Source organism: Amblyraja radiata, chromosome 12 (genome assembly GCF_010909765.2).
Source record: "Amblyraja radiata isolate CabotCenter1 chromosome 12, sAmbRad1.1.pri, whole genome shotgun sequence".
NCBI classification, from domain to species: Eukaryota; Metazoa; Chordata; class Chondrichthyes; order Rajiformes; family Rajidae; genus Amblyraja; species Amblyraja radiata.
In genome coordinates this window covers 59,763,156-59,784,847 of record NC_045967.1, presented here as the reverse complement: position 1 = coordinate 59,784,847, position 21,692 = coordinate 59,763,156, and the positions used below count along the sequence as shown (strand labels likewise).

General features: G+C 46.4%; 1 protein-coding gene across 1 annotated transcript; it reads right to left on the bottom strand.

The window, feature by feature from the left end:
* Nucleotides 1-5,164: 5,164 nt before the first annotated feature.
* Nucleotides 5,165-20,980, bottom strand: LOC116979324 (T-cell-specific guanine nucleotide triphosphate-binding protein 2-like). The gene is made up of 2 exons (XM_033030931.1): nt 20,732-20,980; nt 5,165-6,392 (listed from the first exon to the last, which is right to left on the bottom strand). The coding sequence occupies exon 2, from the start codon at nt 6,383-6,385 to the stop codon at nt 5,165-5,167; it is 1,221 nt and encodes a 406-aa protein (XP_032886822.1). The 5' UTR covers nt 6,386-6,392; nt 20,732-20,980.
* Between the last annotated feature and the right edge of the window lie 712 nt (nt 20,981-21,692).

Sequence of the window (21,692 nt, the reverse complement as noted above, 5' to 3'; positions counted from 1 at the left end):
TAAACTGACCGGACTGTGTTCAATAAAGTCACCTGCAGTTAATAACAGAGGACAAGTGGCCAAGTGAACAAGAATCTTAAGAAAGAAAGAAATTAGAAAAGCTAAAAGAAGAAATGAGGTTGCTTTGGCAAGTAAGGTGAAAGTAAATCCAAAGGGTTTCTACAGCTATATTAATAACAAAAGGATAACGAGGGATAAAATTGGTCCATTGGAGAGACAGAGTGGACAGCTCTCTGCAGAGCCAAAAGAGATGGGGGAGATATTGAACAATTTCTTTTCGTCGGTATTCACCAAGGAGAAGGATATTGAATTATGTGAGGTAAGGGAAACTAGTAGAGTAGCTATGGATACTATGAGTTTCAAAGTAAAAGAAGTACTGACACTTTTGAAAAATATAAAAGTGGATAAGTCTCCAGGTCCTGACAGGATATTCCCTAGGACATTGAGGGAAGTTAGTGTAGAAATAGCCGGGGCTATGCCAGAAATATTTCAAATGTCATTAGAAACAGGAATAGTCCCCGAGGATAGGCGTACTGCGCATGTTGTTCCATTGTTTAAAAAGGGTTCTAAGAGTAAACCTAGCAATTATAGGCCTGTTAGTTTGACTTCAGTGGTGGGCAAATTAATGGAAAAGATACTTAGAGATAATATATATAAGCATCTGGATAAACAGGGTCTGATTAAGAACAGTCAGCATGGATTTGTGCCTGGAAGGTCATGTTTGAGTAATCTTCTTGTATTTTTTGAAGAGGTTACTAGGGAAATTGACGAGGGTAAAGCAGTGGATGTTGTCTATATGGACTTTAGTAAGGCCTTTGACAAGGTTTCTCATGGAAGGTTGGTTAAGAAGGTTCAACGGTTGGGTATAAATGCAGGAGTAGCAAGATGGATTCAACAGTGGCTGAATGGGAGAAGCCAGAGGGTAATGGTGGATGGTTGTTTGTCGGGTAGGAGGCAGGTGACTAGTGGGGTGCCTCAGGGATCGGTGTTGGGTCCTTTGTTGTTTGTCATGTACATCAATGATCTGGATGAAGGTGTGGTAAATTGGATTAGTAAGTATGCAGATGATACCAAGATAGGTGGTGTTGTGGATAATGAAGAGGATTTCCAAAGTCTACAGAGTGATTTAGGCCATTTGGAAAAATGGGCTGAAAGATGGCAGATGGAGTTTAATGCTGATAAATGTGAGGTGCTACACCTTGGCAGGACAAATCAAAATAGGACGTACATGGTAAATGGTAGGGAATTGAAGAATACAGTTGAACAAAGGGATCTGGGAATAACCGTGCATAGTTCCTTGAAGGTGGAATCTCATATAGATAGGGTGGTAAAGAAAGCTTTAGGTATGCTAGCCTTTATAAATCAGAGCATTGAGTATAGAAGCTGGGATGTAATGTTAAAATTGTACAAGGCATTGGTGAGACCAAATCTGGAGTATGGTGTACAGTTTTGGTCGCCCAATTATAGGAAGGATGTCAACAAAATAGAGAGAGTACAGAGGAGATTTACTAGAATGTTGCCTGGGTTTCAACAACTAAGTTACAGAGAAAGGTTGAATAAGTTAGGTCTTTATTCTCTGGAGCGCAGAAGGTTAAGGGGGGACTTGATAGAGGTCTTTAAAATGATGTGAGGGATAGACAGAGTTGATGTGGATCAGCTTTTCCCTTTGAGAATAGGGAAGATTCAAACAAGAGGACATGACTTCAGAATTAAGGGACATAAGTTTAGGGGTAACATGAGGGGGAACTTCTTTACTCAGAGAGTGGTAGCGGTGTGGAATGAGCTTCCAGTGGAAGTGGTGGAGGCAGGTTCGTTGGTATCATTTAAAAATAAATTGGATAGGCATATGGATGAGAAGGGAATGGAGGGTTATGGTATGAGTGCAGGCAGGTGGGACTAAGGGAAAAAGTTGTTCGGCACGGACTTGTAGGTCCGAGATGGCCTGTTTCCGTGCTGTAATTGTTATATGGTTATATGGTTATAAGTGGACCAGTGGACAAGTGGACCAAAACTGCATCCACGCAGAGGGGCCGCACCGTCATTGTTAAGCCAGTTGATGTTGTATTCGCAATGATTACTCTAAACATTGGGTTTCTCTTGTACTGGGAGAGTAAAGCAATAAAGTCCTCGTTGGCATCACACTCAATGGTTTCCTGTCCAATTTATCTGTGGAAGCTCTTTGTAAACCGGCCGCCCTGTCCCTGCTGCCCCATCACCAGCTCCCCGGGTGGGATTCTGCAGGCGAATTTCGCCGGTGTTAACATATTACTGGCCATGCTTTGTCCTGCCGCTTCTCCCTCCCAAATTCGGGAAATGTCGCCTGTCCGTGTTCTCCAGCATTGACCCGCTGAGTTACTCCAACACGTGTGTCTATCTTTGGTATAAACCAGCAACTGTATTTCTTTATTAGAATCAATTTAATTGCCGTGTGATCCGATTTCCGGATTCAGTTGCAACCGCGACATATTTCGGTTAACATTGTGACCGGATACATCACCCTTGCAGCTCCCCCACCAAGTCCCCATTTGGAGATACATCACCTTTATTGTGGACGCATTGGTGATCATTTTCCAGTGTTCTTTCGACTTTGGATCAATTCCTGTGAGCACTTGTTGTCTCCTAATTTGAGGAAAGACATTCTTGCTATTGAGGGAGTGCACCGTAGGTTCACCAGGTTAATTCCCGGGATGGCGGAATAAAATTATGAAAGAATGGACCGACTGGGCTTAAATTCACAGGAATTTAGAAGGATGAGAGGATATCTTAGAGAAACATGCACAATTCTTAAGCGATTGGACAGGCTTGAAGCAGGCAAAGTGTTTCCGATATTTCGAGAGTCCAGAACCAATGGTTACAGTTTTAGAATAAGTAGTAGGCCAATTAGGACTGAGATGAGGAAAAACATTTTCACCCTGAGAGTTGTGAATCTGTGGAATTCTCTGCCACAGAAGGCAGCGGAGGCCAATTCACTGGATGTTTTCAGGAGAGAGTTAGATTTAGCTTTTGGGCCTGACGGAATCGAGGGATATGGGGGGGGGGGGGGGGGGGGGGGGAAGCAGGAACGGGGTACTGATTTTGGATGATCAACCACGATTATATTGAATGGCAGGGCTGGTTCGAAGGGCCGAATGGTCTACTCCTGCATCAATCTTCTATGTTTCTGTGTTTAAAAGCTTGAAGCTGTTCGGAACACTGACACGTGGAGTTATCTGTTTGGAGGCGACATTTCCCGTCATTGAGGGTGAGGTTGCTCCAACAACTGAGTGGGTCTAAGAGTCATAGAGTGATACGGTGTGGAAACAGGCCCTTCGGCCCTTCGACCCAACTCGCCCACACTGGCCAACAACGTCCCAGCTAACCTAGTCCCACTTGCCTGCAATTGGTCCATAACCCTCCAAACCTGTCCTATCCATGTACCTGTCCAACTGTTTCTTAAACAATGGGATAGTCCCAGCCTCAACTACCTCCTCTGGCAGCTTGTTCCATACACCCACCAGCCCCTGTGTGAAAAAGATACCCCTCGGATTCCTATTAAATCTTTTCCCCCTTCACCTTGAACCTATGTCCTCTGGTCCTCGATTCCCCTACTCTGGGAAAGAGACCCTGTGCATCGACCGGGTGTTGGGAATATTCAAAGTTCAACATTTCCCACTGGGAACTCTGTTGTTTGTGATTCATAGAAATGATCTGGATGTAAATTTGTCCCTTCCAACCCAAACCACCCCCTCCCCGGGTGCTTTCCCCAGCAGCCACGGGAAATGCAACATTTGTCCCTTTACCTCCCCCCTCGATTCCATCCAAGGACCCAATTAGTATTTCCAGGCACGGCAGAGATTCACCTGCACTCATCCAATCTTCATCTATTGCATCCGCTGTTCCAGGTGTCAACTTCTCTACTTCGGCGAGACCAACACCTCCGCTCAGTTCGCAATAACCAACCTGACCTCCCGGTGGCTCAGCACTTTAACTCACCCCCCCCCCCCCATTCCCAATCTGACCGTTCTGTCCTGGGCCTCCTCCAGTGCCAGAGTGAGGCCCAGCGCAAATTGGAGGAACGGCACCTCATATTTCGCTTGGGTAGTTTACAGCCCAGCGGGATGAACATTGACTTCTCTAATTTTAGATAGCCCTTCCTTTCTCCCTCCTTCCTCTCCCCCTTCACAGTCCTTCCAAAAGCATTACTGTCTCCGCATACTTCCTTTCCTTTTCCACCCACCCCGACATCAGTCTGAAGAAGGGTCTCGACCTGAAACATCACCAATTCCTTCTCTGCATAGATGCTGCCTCACCCGCTGAGTTTCTCCAGCATTTTTTGTCTACCTTCGATTTTTCCAGCATCTGCAGTTCTTTCTTAAACATTTTTACCTGCATGGTTGGAGCTCCCGGCCACTTGGGCACTGTAGTCAGAGAAAGGTGCGCTGGTCAATGGCCAGAGATCCCAGCAGGTTGACGGACCACTGGGGCAGGGACTGCAGCCGGGGAAGGTGGACAGGTCAGTATCACAGTTATGTTTCACTGGATCACCAGCGGTCCCAACACCAGTCACTGCGCTCGCTACTGAAAGCGAACAGTCACTGATGCAGCCAGATGTGGCCGGACACAGTTCACAGGAGGCCAACCCGGGCCCCGGGGCCACATCTGCCGCTGCACATAGACAGTCCCTTTCCTGTTAGGACCCGCCTTTCCCCATCCCCCACCTGATCGCTGGGGACAGAGCGGGATAGTTAAACACGATGGGAGGGATGTTGGAGGTTAATAGAAGCCGCTGGATTCAACAGATGACAACACTGTGATGTAAGATTCAATGTATTTATTTACAACAGTGAACATTGAAAATGAACATACATTGAGTTACAGTTCTTGGAAATCACTCATGGTTAAACCTTGGAGCCCAGTGTACTACCGACCCCTGGTCCCCGTGTGTTTCACTAAGACAAACTTCAGCACATTTAATGTTGACAAATGTTCCAGCAGAGGGTGAAGCCCAGAATAGCCCGTGTCACGGAGCAGCGGGGAGCAGTGAATGGGAGTGAGATATAGAGGTCACCAATAGTTCACACACAGCTATTTCTACGTGAATACATTTATACTTTACAAAGTGTGGGATAGAGCTCCAGAACACACCAGTGTTGGCCCTGCCAGGGTAATGCACTCTTACCCGTGATCAAGCTGTACTGACAGCCACCGACCTATACACCGTCACCACCGTCTCGACAAAGAGCGCACCTGCCAGGTTCTGTACAGATCGCAACCGGTCATCCAGAGAACACATCAGAACCAGCAGGGTAAAAGCATGAGAGGACACTGAGCCACAGACAATGAGCAGCACTGGGGGGAAGGTGCCCGTCAACCCAACTACTGAAAAGGCCACAATGACAACCAACAACAATGCTTTTGGAACCAATAGTTGAAGCTTGCGTGGCGAGGGTCGGTCCATGTCGGCTTTCAGTAGTGACACGGGCTTGGCCACTGCCCCGGACAGGATTCCCAGCTCCCGCTCACTGACGCCCAGCTGTCTCCGGAGATATATCCACCCGGAGACCGTGCACAGAGTGGCAGTGAGGAGAGGCAAGGCCGGGAGTCGCAACACTCCCAGTGCACCGGAGAGGAAGGCCCAGAGTATGATACACCACATCAGTATCTGGCGTCTGGGCCTCTGTATTTCCTGCATCATCCTTGGGATTGCCAGACGGAAGGCGGTTGATTTTATCTTCGGGAGATCACTGGCGAGGGCAGATTGTAATTTGGGAAAATCATATCCTGTCACCTCCAGACCGGAGATCAGGAAAATGGCCGGTGGTTCAACGCTGACCCGATGGAAGTTGTCGAGACAATCTTGGCGGATCTGTCGCTGCCCTTCCCCGAAGTCAGTGCCCTGCATCTGCATGGAAAAGGCGTCGTTGTCGATCTTGGAGCGGATGTAGTAGAAACCTTTCCCCTGTTGCTGAATCTTTTTGCTGAGTTCCCCGTCACTCTCTCTGAAGCGGGACTGGGACACGATGATGTAAAAGTCATAGCTTTCAAACTGCACCTGCTTCAGGTAGCGGCTCATCTCAAAGCCGAGTGAGTTGGATCCGGGCAGATCCCAGAGCTGGACATTGGGCAGAGAGGGGTAGGGATATCCCACTGGATTCACACTGGCTTCATAACCCCCCACCGGAGCCGCTCCCTGGTCGCCACTGCGGACACCCCTCATGGTGTTGATGAAGGTGGATTTGCCGGCCCCGCCGTCTCCCAACACTGCGATGTTAATCGGCACATTGCCCGAATCCTCCACCCGCTTTATCCGCAGCATCGCTGACACCACATCTCCGTTACTGTACCCGGTCTGCAGGCTCCTCGTCTCCGCGTCGCTGAAGTACTTGGGCAGCACTGACTGGGCCATGTTATTCCTGGGGGGAGATAGATCCACAAATATCAGCGTGGACTGGGTACATTCGGCGTGTGAGTCACTAACATGCTGTAACATTACACTAATCTCCACTGACTGCACTGTCCCATATCCCTCCATTCCACGAATACCCATGCACCTGTCTTCAAGTTTAAATACCACAATCTATCTGTCTCCATCACTTTCCCCGATGCTACCCAGCTGTGGCATTGAAGGACGAGAATGATATAAAAATTCATTCCTATAGTTATCGGGGACTGAACCTTTAAGAATCATGTATGGGCAAGTCTATCTTGGGATAACATTATGTGCTGACTGAGGGTTTGTACTTTGTACTCTGTGTGACGAGATTAAGTCATGTTCGATACCTGCGTGATGAGATTAAGTCGTGGTCGGTACATTGTTTACTCCATTGTATAAAATAATGAGTTTGAGCGCTCCTTCGTCAGGAAGACTCACTCAGACGCCTGTACTCTGTGCGATCCTCTCTCATGTATTAAACATTCAGTTGGATCTAAATTTCTGTGACTGTCGTTTGTTGGGAAAATATTTCTAACATAATTGGCGCCCAACGTGGGGCCCCAATACCTCTGTTGCCTTCTTCTAATAAACCAAGAGCGCTCGCTTTAAGGATTTACGGAAGGTGGGAACAGAGTGACGGGGTCCAATCGACACGACCGAGATAAAACTGAATGTTCCGTAGGATGGGGCCCCTGGTTAAGTAATTTTGACTTTGCCGAGTTGTATTTTGTTACCTTCCTCGGAGACCAGAGACCACGTACTGAATTGTCGGGGAGAATTGAGGAGAGTAGTTGGACTTCTCCGGCGACTGGGTCGCCAAATAAGTCTGGGACTTCAGAGTCAAGTTGGACTTGACAGGGAAAAAGTATTGTCGTATGTCTTGAGGAGGGAATCAGAATGGGCTCGACAAACGGAAAAGGTAAACCGAGCGTCACCGAGCATCAGGAACTCAGAAAAGGTAAACTGTTTGATTTTGACGAACTACTTTGTACTCTCGCGAAACTATACAGGAAAAATAAAGTATGGGTAAGAGACCATTGTTGTGAATAATTATCCCTGAGTAGTGCGACTACTCGTGTGGTGCAGCCACGGATGTCTGGGACTTCATAAATCCTTGTCAAGTGTGACTTGAAGGAGGAAAAAGGAAATTGTAAGTACCGACAGTGTAAACGAGAGGGGAATATGGGTTCGACAAACTCAAAAAAGATACGAAAGTGATGAAAAATGCATGTTTATAGATAGCAAACAAATTGTAAACACCTGCGGAGGTGAAAAAGGAACTATGGGTTTAGTGGTCAATTATTAGTAGACGATTGTTCTAAACTAATGTCCGCAATATTAAATGATGCCATTAAGAAATGTATAAACAAAGATAAATTAGGCTACCAACAGGCATGAATTTGGCTTGGCGTAGCCAAAGCACGGAATGACGGGCAGGAGGAGAAAAAGGAAAAAGAACAGATGACGGCATACGTACAGAAAGGAGACAACGAGGTCTTCTATCGATCGCCGCCTCAAAATGCGTCGGCGACTTTGCCGGCGAAACCCGGGACGGCGAGTGCCCACCCCCCTCCCTATTTTCAGGAAGGTGGAGTGGCCTTGCCACCGGGAGAAAGGAGCGAAGCTGGGACCGTGATGGCCCGAGTTCACGGGCCCATACCAGGTTTACAAAATCCGAGCGTCACCAAGTCAGGAACTCATTTTAAACCATTGAGGCCATTTATGGAACAAATAACAGAAGGAATGGGTGCCCTAATGAGCCCACCTCGCCCGACCTTTAACCAAGTGGGCGAAGGGGAGGGGAATATCCTGCCAATGATAGCCATGCCTAATCCAGGAGGAGCAGCCCAGCCGGTATATGTATATTGGGCGTGGACACTCAAGGATGTTCAGAAGGCAATAGAAGGGATAACACACCCCAAAGAGAGTTTCACAAGGTGGCAACGGGATTTTGGAAACCTGGTCGTGAGTTATCGGTTAAACAGTGTTGAATATGAACAAGCCTTGCGAAGTATGTTCGGCTTTGATTGGTGTTTAATTGAAGGGGATTGGAACTCCCATAACGCGGCAGGATTGCATTTTGAATGGGAACCTAATGATAATGTTTACCAACAAAGGAGAATAGCTATGGAAGGGCGTATAAGGGAGCATTACCGAAAAATGGTTGATTATAATAAAATAAGAGAATGTGTGCAGACAAAGGACGAGGACGTGCGCCACTATTTCTCCAGATTGAGACAAGTATTCGAGGCAAATAGCGGGATAGTGGCGCCCGTCCAGTGGGTGGATGACGGACCATTCGCCCAACAACTAAAAATAGAATTATTAAACGGCCTGCGGCCAGAAATAAGCTCGTACATTAAGAAGCACATGCTGGGTTGAAGAGACTGGCAAAAGAGCTCCAGACACTCCATAATCTTAGGAAGTTTGTTTTGTTCAAGACATGGCCACGAGAGTCAAAAGAGTGCTGAAATGGATTCTAACGATACTGGTGGGAGCGCTGCACAGAAGCTAAATATCTACTTTCTTGAAAACACACTTGAACAGCTCACCAAGGTTCACAAGCAGTTGGTACGAGACAATGCAGACCTTTGGTGTGAGCTTCCAAAACTGGAGAAACGTCTCCGAGCTACAGCGGAAAGGGTCAAGGCTTTGGAGTCCGCATTGAAGGAAGCGAAGGAGAATGAAGCTCGAGATCGTAAACACTACCAGCAGGAAGTGGATCGCAGCAAGGAATCTGTGCAAGCAAAGAACATGGCAAGGAGAGTGCACTCCACACAGATTGCTAAGCCCATTCGTCCTGGTCAACCCCCAATCCAAGTGCAATTTGTGGGGGCGGTGGATTCTTCCAGAACAGACAAGCAGTTGCTGTACGTGGAGGTGGTGGAGGTGTAAAATCAGATGAGTTTGTCCCTGGAGGGGTGCCTAATAATGCTGAAATTGGAGATATTGGGTTCTTGCCTACATCTGTTAAAGCTGCTAAAAGCAACAACATAATCAAAGCGCAACAAATATCATCCAACAACCCCATCATTCCAAGGCAGTGTGAACTCTGCAACTTAGACTTTTCACAGGAATATTTTTGGAAGAATAAAACAAAAACCAAACTGGCCTGTACAGCTACATCCTTGCAAAATAAAAGTGCAATGTTGGCATCTTGCAAATACTACATGTGATTTAATGTGTAGCTCCATTGCACAGTATATTGTCATTCATGTCTTACATTTAGTCTGCACTGTGAATGTACGTTGTTACAGAAAAACCTTAGCAGAAAATTGAAGCCTAATTTGTGGATATTTCATTGTTTAGGATTTGTGAAACAATGTCGCCAAGTAGCTTTGATACGCTTGGGGGTAAAATGATTTGGAGGAAACCAGCTATAACCCTTGTGTAAATTAAGATAGTACTTGAAGTTTTCTTGAAATGGGATTTTTATCTTGGTTTAAGAGGAAGAGTAGTACAATTTGATTACTGAAGGTGCATTTATGACTGTGGTTAGAGCAGAGAGCTAGGGTAGTTCAGAAAAAGCTGCTAATAAAATACTGGAATGTTTGATGTGATTGTTTAACATGAAAATATTGCATTGTCTGACTAAAGTTTGGGAAGAGCAGATGAAACTATGCTGAAAGCATATTGCTGACCATAAATGAACAAAGAAAGTTAAAAGGCATTTTATCTGAAGATGGAAGAATGTGCAACTGCATGTCCTGTCCAGATTCTTTGGGATTTATTTTTGAATGCTTAACTAAGGGTCAGTGTTTCACTATTGGGCTTACCATACATATGATGAAACGACATTAACAAGAGCATTTGAGTTAAGAAATTGTACTTGTTCTGGTTGTACAATTGGTTTTGGTTGAAGTGCAAATAATAGTTTTAAAATTTGAAATGTTAATTTCTTTTCAAGCCTTGTACATTTTGGTGTCATTTAATAATTTTTTCAATACTTAGTTCATGCTCTGGATCACTAGACTCTGTTTAGTGCAGCCTGTGGAAAGGAGTCACAAATGGAAAATCTGTGCAAATTGCAGTACCATTTTATCACCATTGGTTCTTCATAGGTAAATTAATACATTCAATGCTTGTGTTTATTCTAAACTATCTGGATCTTTAAAAAGTAAAATGGTATCCATAAGTAACTTAGATTCTACAAATATGCAGAATAAAATGCTGGTTATTAAACCAAGTCTAAAGGGAAGGAACACTTCAATGTATGAAATTGGATAACTCTGAATCAATTCTTGGAATAAATGAGAAAGCAATACAAGCTGTTGAATGTCTCCTCACTGAAGTGTCCCCAAGGACTTCACAACTGGGTATAAGTGTTCCTACACAGGTCATCAAAAGATGATATTTGGAGCTTTGTTAATACATTGGTCTTTGTTGCCAATTCAATTGGGATGTGTAATATTGCATGTAACTAAAGGCAGAAAGCTGGTTTGGGAAATGGAAAAATATTGTCATTTCTGCACTAACATCCTTCATAGTGATTACAGGAATGTTAGTCGGATTGGGATGCTGTATAATTCCCTGTGTTCGAGGGTTGGCTCACAGACTAATAGATACATCCTTACAAAGAAAATGCAGATGGCGTACGAGTTGGTTCCTCAGAAAGGAATTGAGGAAGAAGAAGTGGATATTGACCTAAGGGATACCTTCTTGGCTTGAACGGACCCCCGCGAATGAACAGATCGCATAAAGTCAAAAGAAACGCAATGTTGTGGTGGAACCGGGGAGGCGTTCGGGACGGGGGAATTTTTGGAAATTGTTAATAAATTGTTGGATAATTGTATAAACAGGGGGAAAATGATATAAAAATTCATTCCTATAGTTATCGGGGGACTGTACCTTTAAGAATCATGTATGGGCAAGTCCATCTTGGGATAACATTATGTACTGACTGTGGGTTTGTACTTTGTACTCTGTAAGTTATTGGGGCAAATCCTCCAAAATTATGGAAGAACTCGGACGGTGGTAAACAGGCCAGCAGACGGTGGTAAACAGGCCAGTAGCAAGCACAATCACCATCGTGGATGACCCATCCATCAGGACAATAGGAGCCCATGTAGGCGATGGGATTGCGATCAGGCTGAGGGATCATGACATCAGCAAACTCCTTATCATCGGAAGCCCATTGTTCATGCCAGATCGAAACTGGGAATCATCAAAAGTACCCTTTTATCCAGAGGACCACCTGGGGGTTTCAAAGGAAACTCAGGTATAAAAGCCGGAGTCAAGCCAGAACTCGCTCTCTTTCTGCTCTGCTGGACGGCTCGTGAGCCTGCATCGACCTAGCCGTGAGTATCCCGGTGACCTGGTGAAGTTCCAGAAATAGGATAGTTGAGAGACGAAAGGGAAAAGGGGGGAAAAATTGTGTAAAGTAAGTTTTACGAAGTGCCCGATAGTTTTCCGTCCATAGTCTTAGTTTAATGCATAAGTTTAGCCAGGTATTATGTAGTGTTGGTGAGATTCGATTTCTCATTGTTGAATAAAGCCTGTAAATTTAGACTTGCTTTGAGTCCATCTTGGTGTCTGTTTTCTCTCATCAGCACACTCTGGTCAATTCAACCCTTTATCATATCCCACCATAATTCCGAGGTCTAGAACCTAGGGGAATCCCTTTTGTTGTATTCTCTCTCTTGGAAACCGCTCGAGTGGAGTGGTGGCCGTTTGACCCTCCAACAAGGGAGAGAATAACTCGGGCAGTTGGGCCCGAAGTGGAGTAAAGGGAAACGAAACCCCTACAACTCTGTGTGACGAGATTCAGTCATGTTCGATACCTGCGTGACGAGATTAAGTTGTGGTCCTGTGTGATGAGATTAAGTTGGGAAAACCGATCCCTGCGTGATGAGATTAAATTGTGGTCGATACATTGTTTACTCCATTGTATAAAAGAATGAGTTTGGGCGCTGCTTCGGGAGAGAGACTCACTCAGACGCCTGTACTCTGTGCGATCCTCTCTCATGTATTAAACATTCAGTTGGATCTAAATTTTTGTGACTGTCGCTTGTTGGGAAAATATTTCTAACAGAGGAGCCAAAGCAAAGAAGTGGAAGCCAAATAACTGAACTGAATTAAAACCGAAAAGCCAAATAACGAAAGGGCGGGACGCCTAAAAGGCAACTAATCGAAAGGGTGGGGCACCTAGAAGCCAACTCATTGTGCAGAACAGCCAAATAACCGACATGACGTCACAGGGGAGGGGGCAGGACTTGCCAGCAATTGGTCCAGACCCCCGCGTCCATCACATCACTGGCCGGGGGAGTCGGGAGGGTGGGGGTCATTTCCCACGCAAGACTGCCCTGGGCTGGAGGGTGACTGGGCACTGTGAACCCGAGCACCAAGTTGTAAGCGGCCGAAGCCCTCACTCTTCCACTGTCCCATGGACAAGGCCGCCCTCTGCACTGTGACGGCTGTGGGTCAGCAGCACACACGCACACACGGGACCGGGTGGAGCAGTGTTGGGGACAGTCTGGTCCCTCCACCCACCCAGTCACTAACCGCAATGCAGAGCGTGTCATTCCCACAGGCTTGACCATGTCCTAACTATGCCTTGGCTTTTAGGCATCCCACCCTTTCATTTATTCCTTCATTCATTAGGCAGGAAATGGTGTTGGATAGACTGATGGGACTGAAGGGTGATATATCCCCAGGGCCTGATGGTCTGCATCCCGGGGTACTTAAGGAAGTGGCTCTAGAAATCGTGGACACATTGGTGATAATTTCCCAATGTTCTATAGAATCAGGATCTGTTCCTGTGGATTGGAGGGTAGCTAATGTTATCCCACTTTTTACGAAAGGCAAAAGAGAGAAAACAGGGAATTATAGGCCAGTTAGCCTGACGTCGGTGGTGGGGAAGATGCTGGAGTCAATCATAAAAAATGAAATAGCGGCACATTTGGATAAGAACAACAGGATCGGTTATAGAGTGATACAGTGTGGAAACAGGCCCTTTGGCCCAACTTGCCCACATCAATGTCATCAATGTCCCATTTACACCAGTCCCACTTGCCTGCACTTGGTCCATAACTGACTCACATGGTTATCTGGACTACATGTCTTCCCACCCTGCCCCCTGTAAAGACTCCATCCCCTACTCCCAATTCCTCCGCCTACGCCGCATCTGTTCCCAGGATGAGACGTTCCATACCAGGGCATCGGAAATGTCCTCGTTCTTCAGGGAACGGGGATTCCCCTCCACCACCATAGATGAGGCTCGCACCAGGGTCTCATCCATACCCCGCAACACTGCTCTCTCTCCCCATCCCCGCACTCGCAACAAGGGCAGAGTCCCCCTAGTCCTCACCTTTCACCCCACCAGCCGGCAAATACAACACATAATCCTCCGCCATTTCCGCCACCTCCAACGTGACCCCACCACTCGCCACATCTTCCCATCTCCCCCTATGTCTGCCTTCCGCAAAGACCGCTCCCTCCGCAACTCCCTTGTCAATTCTGCCCTTACAATACAATACAATACAATACAATTCAATTTATTGTCATTTGGACCCCTTGAGGTCCAAACGAAATGTCGTTTCTGCAGCCATACATTACAAACAATTCCCCATTTACTGGTGCGCTCCCCTAATTCCTCATTTACTGGTGCGCTCCTCTAATTCCCCATTTACTGGTGCGTTCCCCAAATTCACCATTTACTGGTGCCCTCCCCTAATTCACCATTTACTGGTGCCCTCCTGTATTGTTCCATTTTCTGTAAAATCACACTTCCTATTCCTAGGTTTAAAGCTGGGCTGGGATATTAAAACACACGCAGACAGGGAATTTTGGAACGGCACTGCGGCACAATAGTGGAGTTGCTGCCTAACCCAGAGATTAGTGCGGGTGTCACAGGTTATGGGGAAAAGGCAGGAAAATGGGGTACGAGGGAGAGATAGATCAGCCATGATTGAATGGCGTAGACTTGATAGGCCGAATGGCCTCATTCTACTCCTATCAGGGAGAGTTAGATTTCACTCTCAGGGCTAACGGAATCAGGGGAGATGGCAGGACGGGGTACTGGTTTTGGGTGATCAGCCATGATCATAGTGAATGGCGCTGCTGGCTCGGAGGGCCAAATGGTCTACTCCTGCACCTGTTTTCTATGTTTCTAAAGCCACACCATCATCTCTCATGGATGGACGGATGCTAGCCACAAGGTAACCTCTAACAACCTCTCTCTCCTCCCATTTCTTACCCTTCCCTCGCCCGCACCCCACCCCACCCCACTGTGGCCCATCTAGACTCGCACCTCTTTCAGCCCTCCCCTCACCCCTCTAACCCTCCCCCCCCCTCCTCCCCCCCCCCCAAACATTCCTTCCCCATGTTTCACAATCCTATCGTACAGACTATGCTTTAATCTAGGGTCTTTGTTCAAACCATCTGCCCCCTCGCCCGTGTCCATCTATTACCTGAGATAGACACAGAATGCTGGAGTAACTCAGAGGAAAAGGCAGCATCTCTGGAGAGAAAGAATGGGTTTAAGGAATGGGTGAGTTTGGGAAACCCATTCCTTCCATCCAGAGATCAAAATGCTGGAGTAACTCGCTGAGTTACTCCAGTATTTTGTGTATCTTCGATTTAAAGCAGCATCTGCAGTTCCTTCCAACACCTGCCACGCTTGATCCTGCCTCCTCTTTCCCAGCTGGAACCGAAACGTCACCTATCCATGTTCTCCAGAGATGCTTCCTGCCTGAGTTATTCAAGCATTTTGTGTCGAAAAGTGGAACTTGCTACGAAAAGTGGAATCAGATACAATCAGCAGGTTTGAGATACATTTGATTTGAAGCTTGAAATTTCCAAACACTTTTTAATCAACTCGCACCGAACGACTAGTTCCAAATTTTTCGCCAGTTAAAGGATATTGGGAACACCTTTTTTACTCACCTTCTGTCCCCTCTGTCCAGCTTCCGGGTTTACCGTTCGCAGGAGTTCCCACGGTAACCGCAAGAGTTATTACGGATATCGCACGGATATCGCACTGGCCACTACGTTCATATAATGTTGCAATGCTCAACCACAAGTGTACAAGTCACTCTTGTAGAAATTCAAGCTTGCTTGAATTTTCTCCCGAGTCACCAAGTTACACGATTACCTGCCGTTAGCGCCACGGTGGCCCACGGTGGTCCACGAATGCCGTACTGTTATCGCACGAGGTTCCCACGATGTTAAACTCTGGTTAACTCTTGTGTCAAGTCGCCCCGTGAAAAAGGCCTATTATACTCGTAGATCTCTCTGCTCTACAACACTAACCAGAGGCCTACCATTCACTGTGTAGGTACTGCCCTTGTTCGATGTCTCAAAATGCAACACCTCACACTTCTCTGTATTCAATTACATCAACTATTCCTCTGCCCACCTGGCCAATCGATCCAGATCCTGCTGCAATCTTTCACAACCATCTTCACTATCTGCAAAACCACTCACTTTTATATCATCAGCAAACTTGCTAATCTTGCCCTGTATGTTCTCATCCAAATCATTGATGTAGATGACAAACAGTAACGGGCCCAGCACTGAACCCTGAGGCACATCACTAGTCACAGGCCTCCATTTTGAGGAGCAACCTTCCACCATCACCCTCAGCTTCCTTCCGTGGAGTTAATTTGCTATCCATTCAGCTATCTCTCCTTGGATCTCATGAGATCTAACCTTCCAGAGCAGCCTACCATGAGGCACCTTGTCGAACGCCTTACTGAAATCCATGTTCACAACATCTACAGTTCTGCCCTCATCGACCTTTTTGCTCACATCATCAAAAAAATCAATCAGATTTGTGAGACATGACCTCCCACGTACAAACCCATGCTGACTGTCCCTAATCAGCCCTTGCCCATCCAAATGCCTCTATATCCTATCCCTCACAATACTCTCCAGTAACTTACCAATTACAGATGTTAAGCTCACCGGCCTATAGTTCCCAGCATTTTACGAAGGGGAAATCATGCTTGACTAATCTTCAGGCGTTTTTGAGAATGCAACTAGGAAAAATGGACAAGGGAGAGCCAGTGGATGTAGTGCACCTGGATCTTCAGAAAGCCTTTGATAAGGTCCCACATAGGAGATTAGTGGGCAAAATTAGGGCACATGGTATTGGGGGTAGAGTGCTGACATGGACAGAAAATTGGTTGGCAGACAGGAAACAAAGAGTAGGGATTAACGGGTGCCTTTCAGAATGGCAGGCAGTGATTAGTGGGGAAACGCAAGGCTCGGTGCTGGGCCCAGGATTTACAATATACATTGATTATTTAGATGAGGAGATTGGAGGTAACATTAGCAAATTTGCAGACGACACAAAGCTGGGTGGCAATGTGAACTGTGAGGAGGATGCTATGAGGATGCAGGGTGACTTGGACAGGCTGAGGGGAGTGGGCAGATGCATGGCGGATGCAGTTTAATGTGGATAAATGTGAGGTTATTCACTTTGGTGGCAAAAACCGGAAGGCGGTTCTCTGGATACTTTCAAGAGAGAGCTAGATAGGGCTTTTAAAGATAGCGGAGTCAGGGGATAGGGGGAGGAAGCAGGAACGGGGTACTGATTGGGGATGATCAGCCATGATCACATTGAATGGCGGTGCTGGCTCGAAGGGCCGAATGGCCCACTCCTGCACCTATTGTCTATTGTCTCTAATAGCCACTAATCCAGGCAGCTTTCTGGACAACATCTTGTGCTCCCTCTCCATACTCTCCACTATATACCTGTAATGAGATGAGCAGACTGCACATAATTCGTGGCCGGGCTTCAGTTGAATAAATCTGCATCATGACTTCCTTACATTTACACTCAATGTCCCGACTGATGCTGGGAGTTCACCACACGGCCACTTTGTCTCGCTGCTGCTTATTGCAAAGACAGACACAAATTCTGGAGTAACTCAGCGGGTCAGGCAGCATCTGTGGAGAACATGGCCAGGCGATGTTTTGGGTCGGGACCCTTGAAAACCTAATTTGAGAAAGGACATCCTTGTGATTGAGGCAGTGCAGCGTAGGTTCACGAGATTGATCCCTGGGATGGCGGGACTGTCATATGAGGAAAGATTGAAAAGACTAGGCTTGTATTCACAAAATTATAAAAGGACTAGACAAGCTAGATGCAGGAAAAATGTTCCCAGTGTTGGGCGAGTCCAGAACCAGGGGCCACAGTCTTGGAATAAAGGGGAGGTCATTTCAGACTGAGGTGAGAAAAAACTTTTCACCCAGAGAGTGGTGAATTTGGGGAATTCACTGCCACAGAGGGCAGTGGAGGACAAGTCACTGGATGGATTTAAGAGAGAGTTAGATAGAGCTCTAGGGGCTAGTGGAGTCCAGGGAAATGGGCTGAATGGTTTGGAGTTTGTAAAATGTGTGCAGGATAGTTTTTTGCAGCAATACATAGAGGTACCTACTAGAGGAGGGGCAGTGTTGGACCTCCTGTTAGGAAATGAGACGGGACAGGTGGCGGAGGTATGCGTTGGAGAGCACTTCGGGTCCAGTGATCACAATACCATTAGTTTCAATATAATTATGGAGAGGGTCAGAACTGGACCTAGGGTTGAGATTTTTGATTGGAGAAAGGCTAACTTTGATGAGATGCGAAATGATTTAAAAGGAGTGAACTGGGACATTTTGTTTTATGGGAAGGATGTAGAAGAGAAATGGAGGACATTTAAAGGGGAAATTTTAAGTACAGAATCTTTATGTCCCTGTTCGGTTGAAAGGAAACATTAAAAATTGGAAAGAGCCCTGGTTTTCAAGGCAAATTGGACATCTTGTTCGGAAAAAGAGGGAGATCTACAATAATTATAGGCAGCATGAAGTAAATGAGGTGCTTGAGGAGTATAAAGAATGTAAAAAGAATCTTAAGAAAGAAATTAGAAAAGCCAAAAGACATGAGGTTGCTTTGGCAAGTAAGGTGAAAGTAAATCCAAAGGGTTTCTACAGCTATATTAATAGCAAAAGGATAACGAGGGATAAAATTGGTCCACTGGAGAGACAGAGTGGACAGCTATCTGCAGAGCCAAAAGAGATGGGGGAGATATTGAACAAGTTATTTTCTTCGGTATTCACCAAGGAGAAGGATATTGAATTATGTGAGGTAAGGGAAACAAGTAGAGTAGCTATGGATACTATGAGTTTCAAAGTAAAAGAAGTACTGACACTTTTGAAAAATATAAAAGTGGATAAGTCTCCAGGTCCTGGCAGGATATTCCCTAGGACATTGAGGGAAGTTAGTGTAGAAATAGCCAGGGCTATGACAGAAATATTTCAAATGTCATTAGAAACGGGAATAGTCCCCGAGGATTGGCGTACTGCGCATGTTATTCCATTGTTTAAAAAGGGTTCTAAGAGTAAACCTAGCAATTATAGGCCTGTTAGTTTGACTTCAGTGGTGGGCAAATTAATGGAAAAGATACTTAGAGATAATATATATAAGCATCTAGATAAACAGGGTCTGATTAAGAACAGTCAGCATGGATTTGTGCCTGGAAGGTCATGTTTGACTAATCTTCTTGAATTTTTTGAAGAGGTTACTAGGGAAATTGACGAGGGTAAAGCAGTGGATGTTGTCTATATGGACTTTAGTAAGGCCTTTGACAAAGTTCCTCATGGAAGGTTGGTTAAGAAGGTTCAATTGTTGGGTATAAATGCAGGAGTAGCAAGATGGATTCAACAGTGGCTGAATGGGAGAAGCCAGAGGGTAATGGTGGATGGTTGTTTGTCGGGTTGGAGGCAGGCGACTAGTGGGGTGCCTCAGGGATCGGTGTTGGGTCCTTTGTTGTTTGTCATGTACATCAATGATCTGGATGAAGGTGTGGTAAATTGGATTAGTAAGTATGCAGATGATACCAAGATAGGGGGTGTTGTGGATAATGAAGAGGATTTCCAAAGTCTACAGAGTGATTTAGGCCATTTGGAAGAATGGGCTGAAAGATGGCAGATGGAGTTTCATGCTGATAAATGTGAGGTGCTACACCTTGGCAGGACAAATCAAAATAGGAAGTACATGGTAAATGGTAGGGAATTGAAGAATACAGTTGAACAGAGGGATCTGGGAATAACCGTGCATAGTTCCTTGAAGGTGGAATCTCATATAGATAGGGTGGTAAAGAAAGCTTTTGGTATGCTAGCCTTTATAAATCAGAGCATTGAGTATAGAAGCTGGGATGTAATGTTAAAATTGTTCAAGGCATTGGTGAGACCAAATCTGGAGTATTGTGTACAATTTTGGTCGCCCAATTATAGGAAGGATGTCAACAAAATAGAGAGAGTACAGAGGAGATTTACTAGAATGTTGCCTGGTTTCAACAACTAAGTTACAGAGAAAGGTTGAATAAGTTAGGTCTTTATTCTCTGGAGCGCAGAAGGTTAAGGGGGGACATGATAGAGGTCTTTAAAATGATGAGAGGGATAGACAGAGTTGATGTGGATCAGCTTTTCCCTTTGAGAATAGGGAAGATTCAAACAAGAGGACATGACTTCAGAATTAAGGGACAGAAGTTTAGGGGTAACATGTGGGGGAACTTCTTTAGTCAGAGAGTGGTAGCGGTGTGGAATGAGCTTCCAGTGGAAGTGGTGGAGGCAGGTTCGTTGGTATCATTTAAAAATAAATTGGATAGGCATATGGATGAGAAGGGAATGGAGGGTTATGGTATGAGTGCAGGCAGGTGGGACTAAGGGAAAATAATTGTTCGGCACGGACTTGTAGGGCCGAGATAGCCTGTTTCCGTGCTGTAATTGTTATATGGTTGTTATATGGTTATATGATATGGGAGAAGGCAGGCACGGGTTATTGATTGGGGACGATCAGCCAAGATCACAATGAATGGTGGTGCTGGCTCGAAGGGCCGAATAGCCTCCTCCTGCACCTATTTTCAATGTTTCTATGTTTCTAACATCACCTGTCCATTTTCACCAGAGATGCAGCCTGAGCCGCTGAATTACTCCAGCATTTAGTGACTATCGTTAGCTTATCTTGGCACTATTGTGTATACTGAAGGTGGGCCGAAGGGCCTTTTCCGATGCTGTCCTTTTCTATATTCTATGTTCTAAATCCCCACCCAAACTGCACATTAGTTCCGTGGTCATCCGAAGGCCCCGAACAGTTCCCGGGGGTCAGTACCGGTCACAAGCTGCTTATTCTCCCGCTCCGGGTCCCTACTGTTCGGGGATTGTGCACCTCCGTCTCTGCGAGCCCCAATTCCCCCTTCCCTCCCTCCCTCCCTCCCTCCACTGAGCAATGCGACGCTGCAACACGGGCTGAAGCAGCGACCAGGAGCGGCGAGACCAGCGGGGCGGGAGCGGGTTCACACACTCACCTTATGACGGGGCAAACTTGCAACTCACCGACTGCGCTACCGTCCCGATCCGGGATCAGGCTGTTTCAGCGCCGCCTCGCTCACTGCGGGGACGTGGAGTGGAACAGCTCGACTGAAAGTGAAACCCAGCATTTTCCCGGAAAGGGGCGGGACTGCAACTCTCGAGTGCAAAAACCAAGATACTGGTTTATACCTAAAGCGCTCAAAGTTACGAAGTGAGTAACTCAGCGGGTCAGTCTGCATCCTCACAGCAAAAGGTGAGATGGCGGATCGGCTTGGAACCCGCCTTCAGACTGCAAGCAAGGGGAGGGATAGGGAGGGAGAAGGAGGGGGGGGGGGAGGGGGGGGAGGAGTGGAGGGCGGAGGAGGAGAGGGGGAGAGGGGGGGAGGAGATGGGCGGGGGTTGGAGAAGGGGGGAGAGGGGGTGGGTTGAAGGGAGTGAGGGAGGGGTGTTGAAGAGCTGGAGGCCCGAAAAGACCAGGACCAAATAGGACTGGCCACAAACAACCTCAGGCATACCTAGTCCCTCCACAGATGCTGCCTGACCCGGAGATACTCCAGCACTTTATGTTCAGCGTTTCAATTCAGACCGTGGTCAGCAGAGGGATGAAAGTTTCCTTCTGGTTTTTGCGAATAGTTGTGCCTTTGGTCTGAATTTCAAATTGTCTTATTGGCCGTCATCTCCCGTCTAGACCCTTCCATTACTTGTTGATAAAAGCGATGTTAGACGGTAATATCCTTTCCCTGGGATGGAAACTTCAAATACTAGAGGGGATAGCTTGAAGGTGAGAGGAGGGAAGTTTAAAGGCGACGCGAGGGGCAGATCTGAATGAATGAATACGTTTATTGGCCAAGTATTCACATACAAGGAGTTTGCCTTGATGCTCCGCCCGCAAGTGACAACATGACAGGCATAACACATAAAACATGAATAATAAAACATTTACACAGGGCGGGGCACAGGGCGGGGGGGGGGGGGGGTGTGTGTG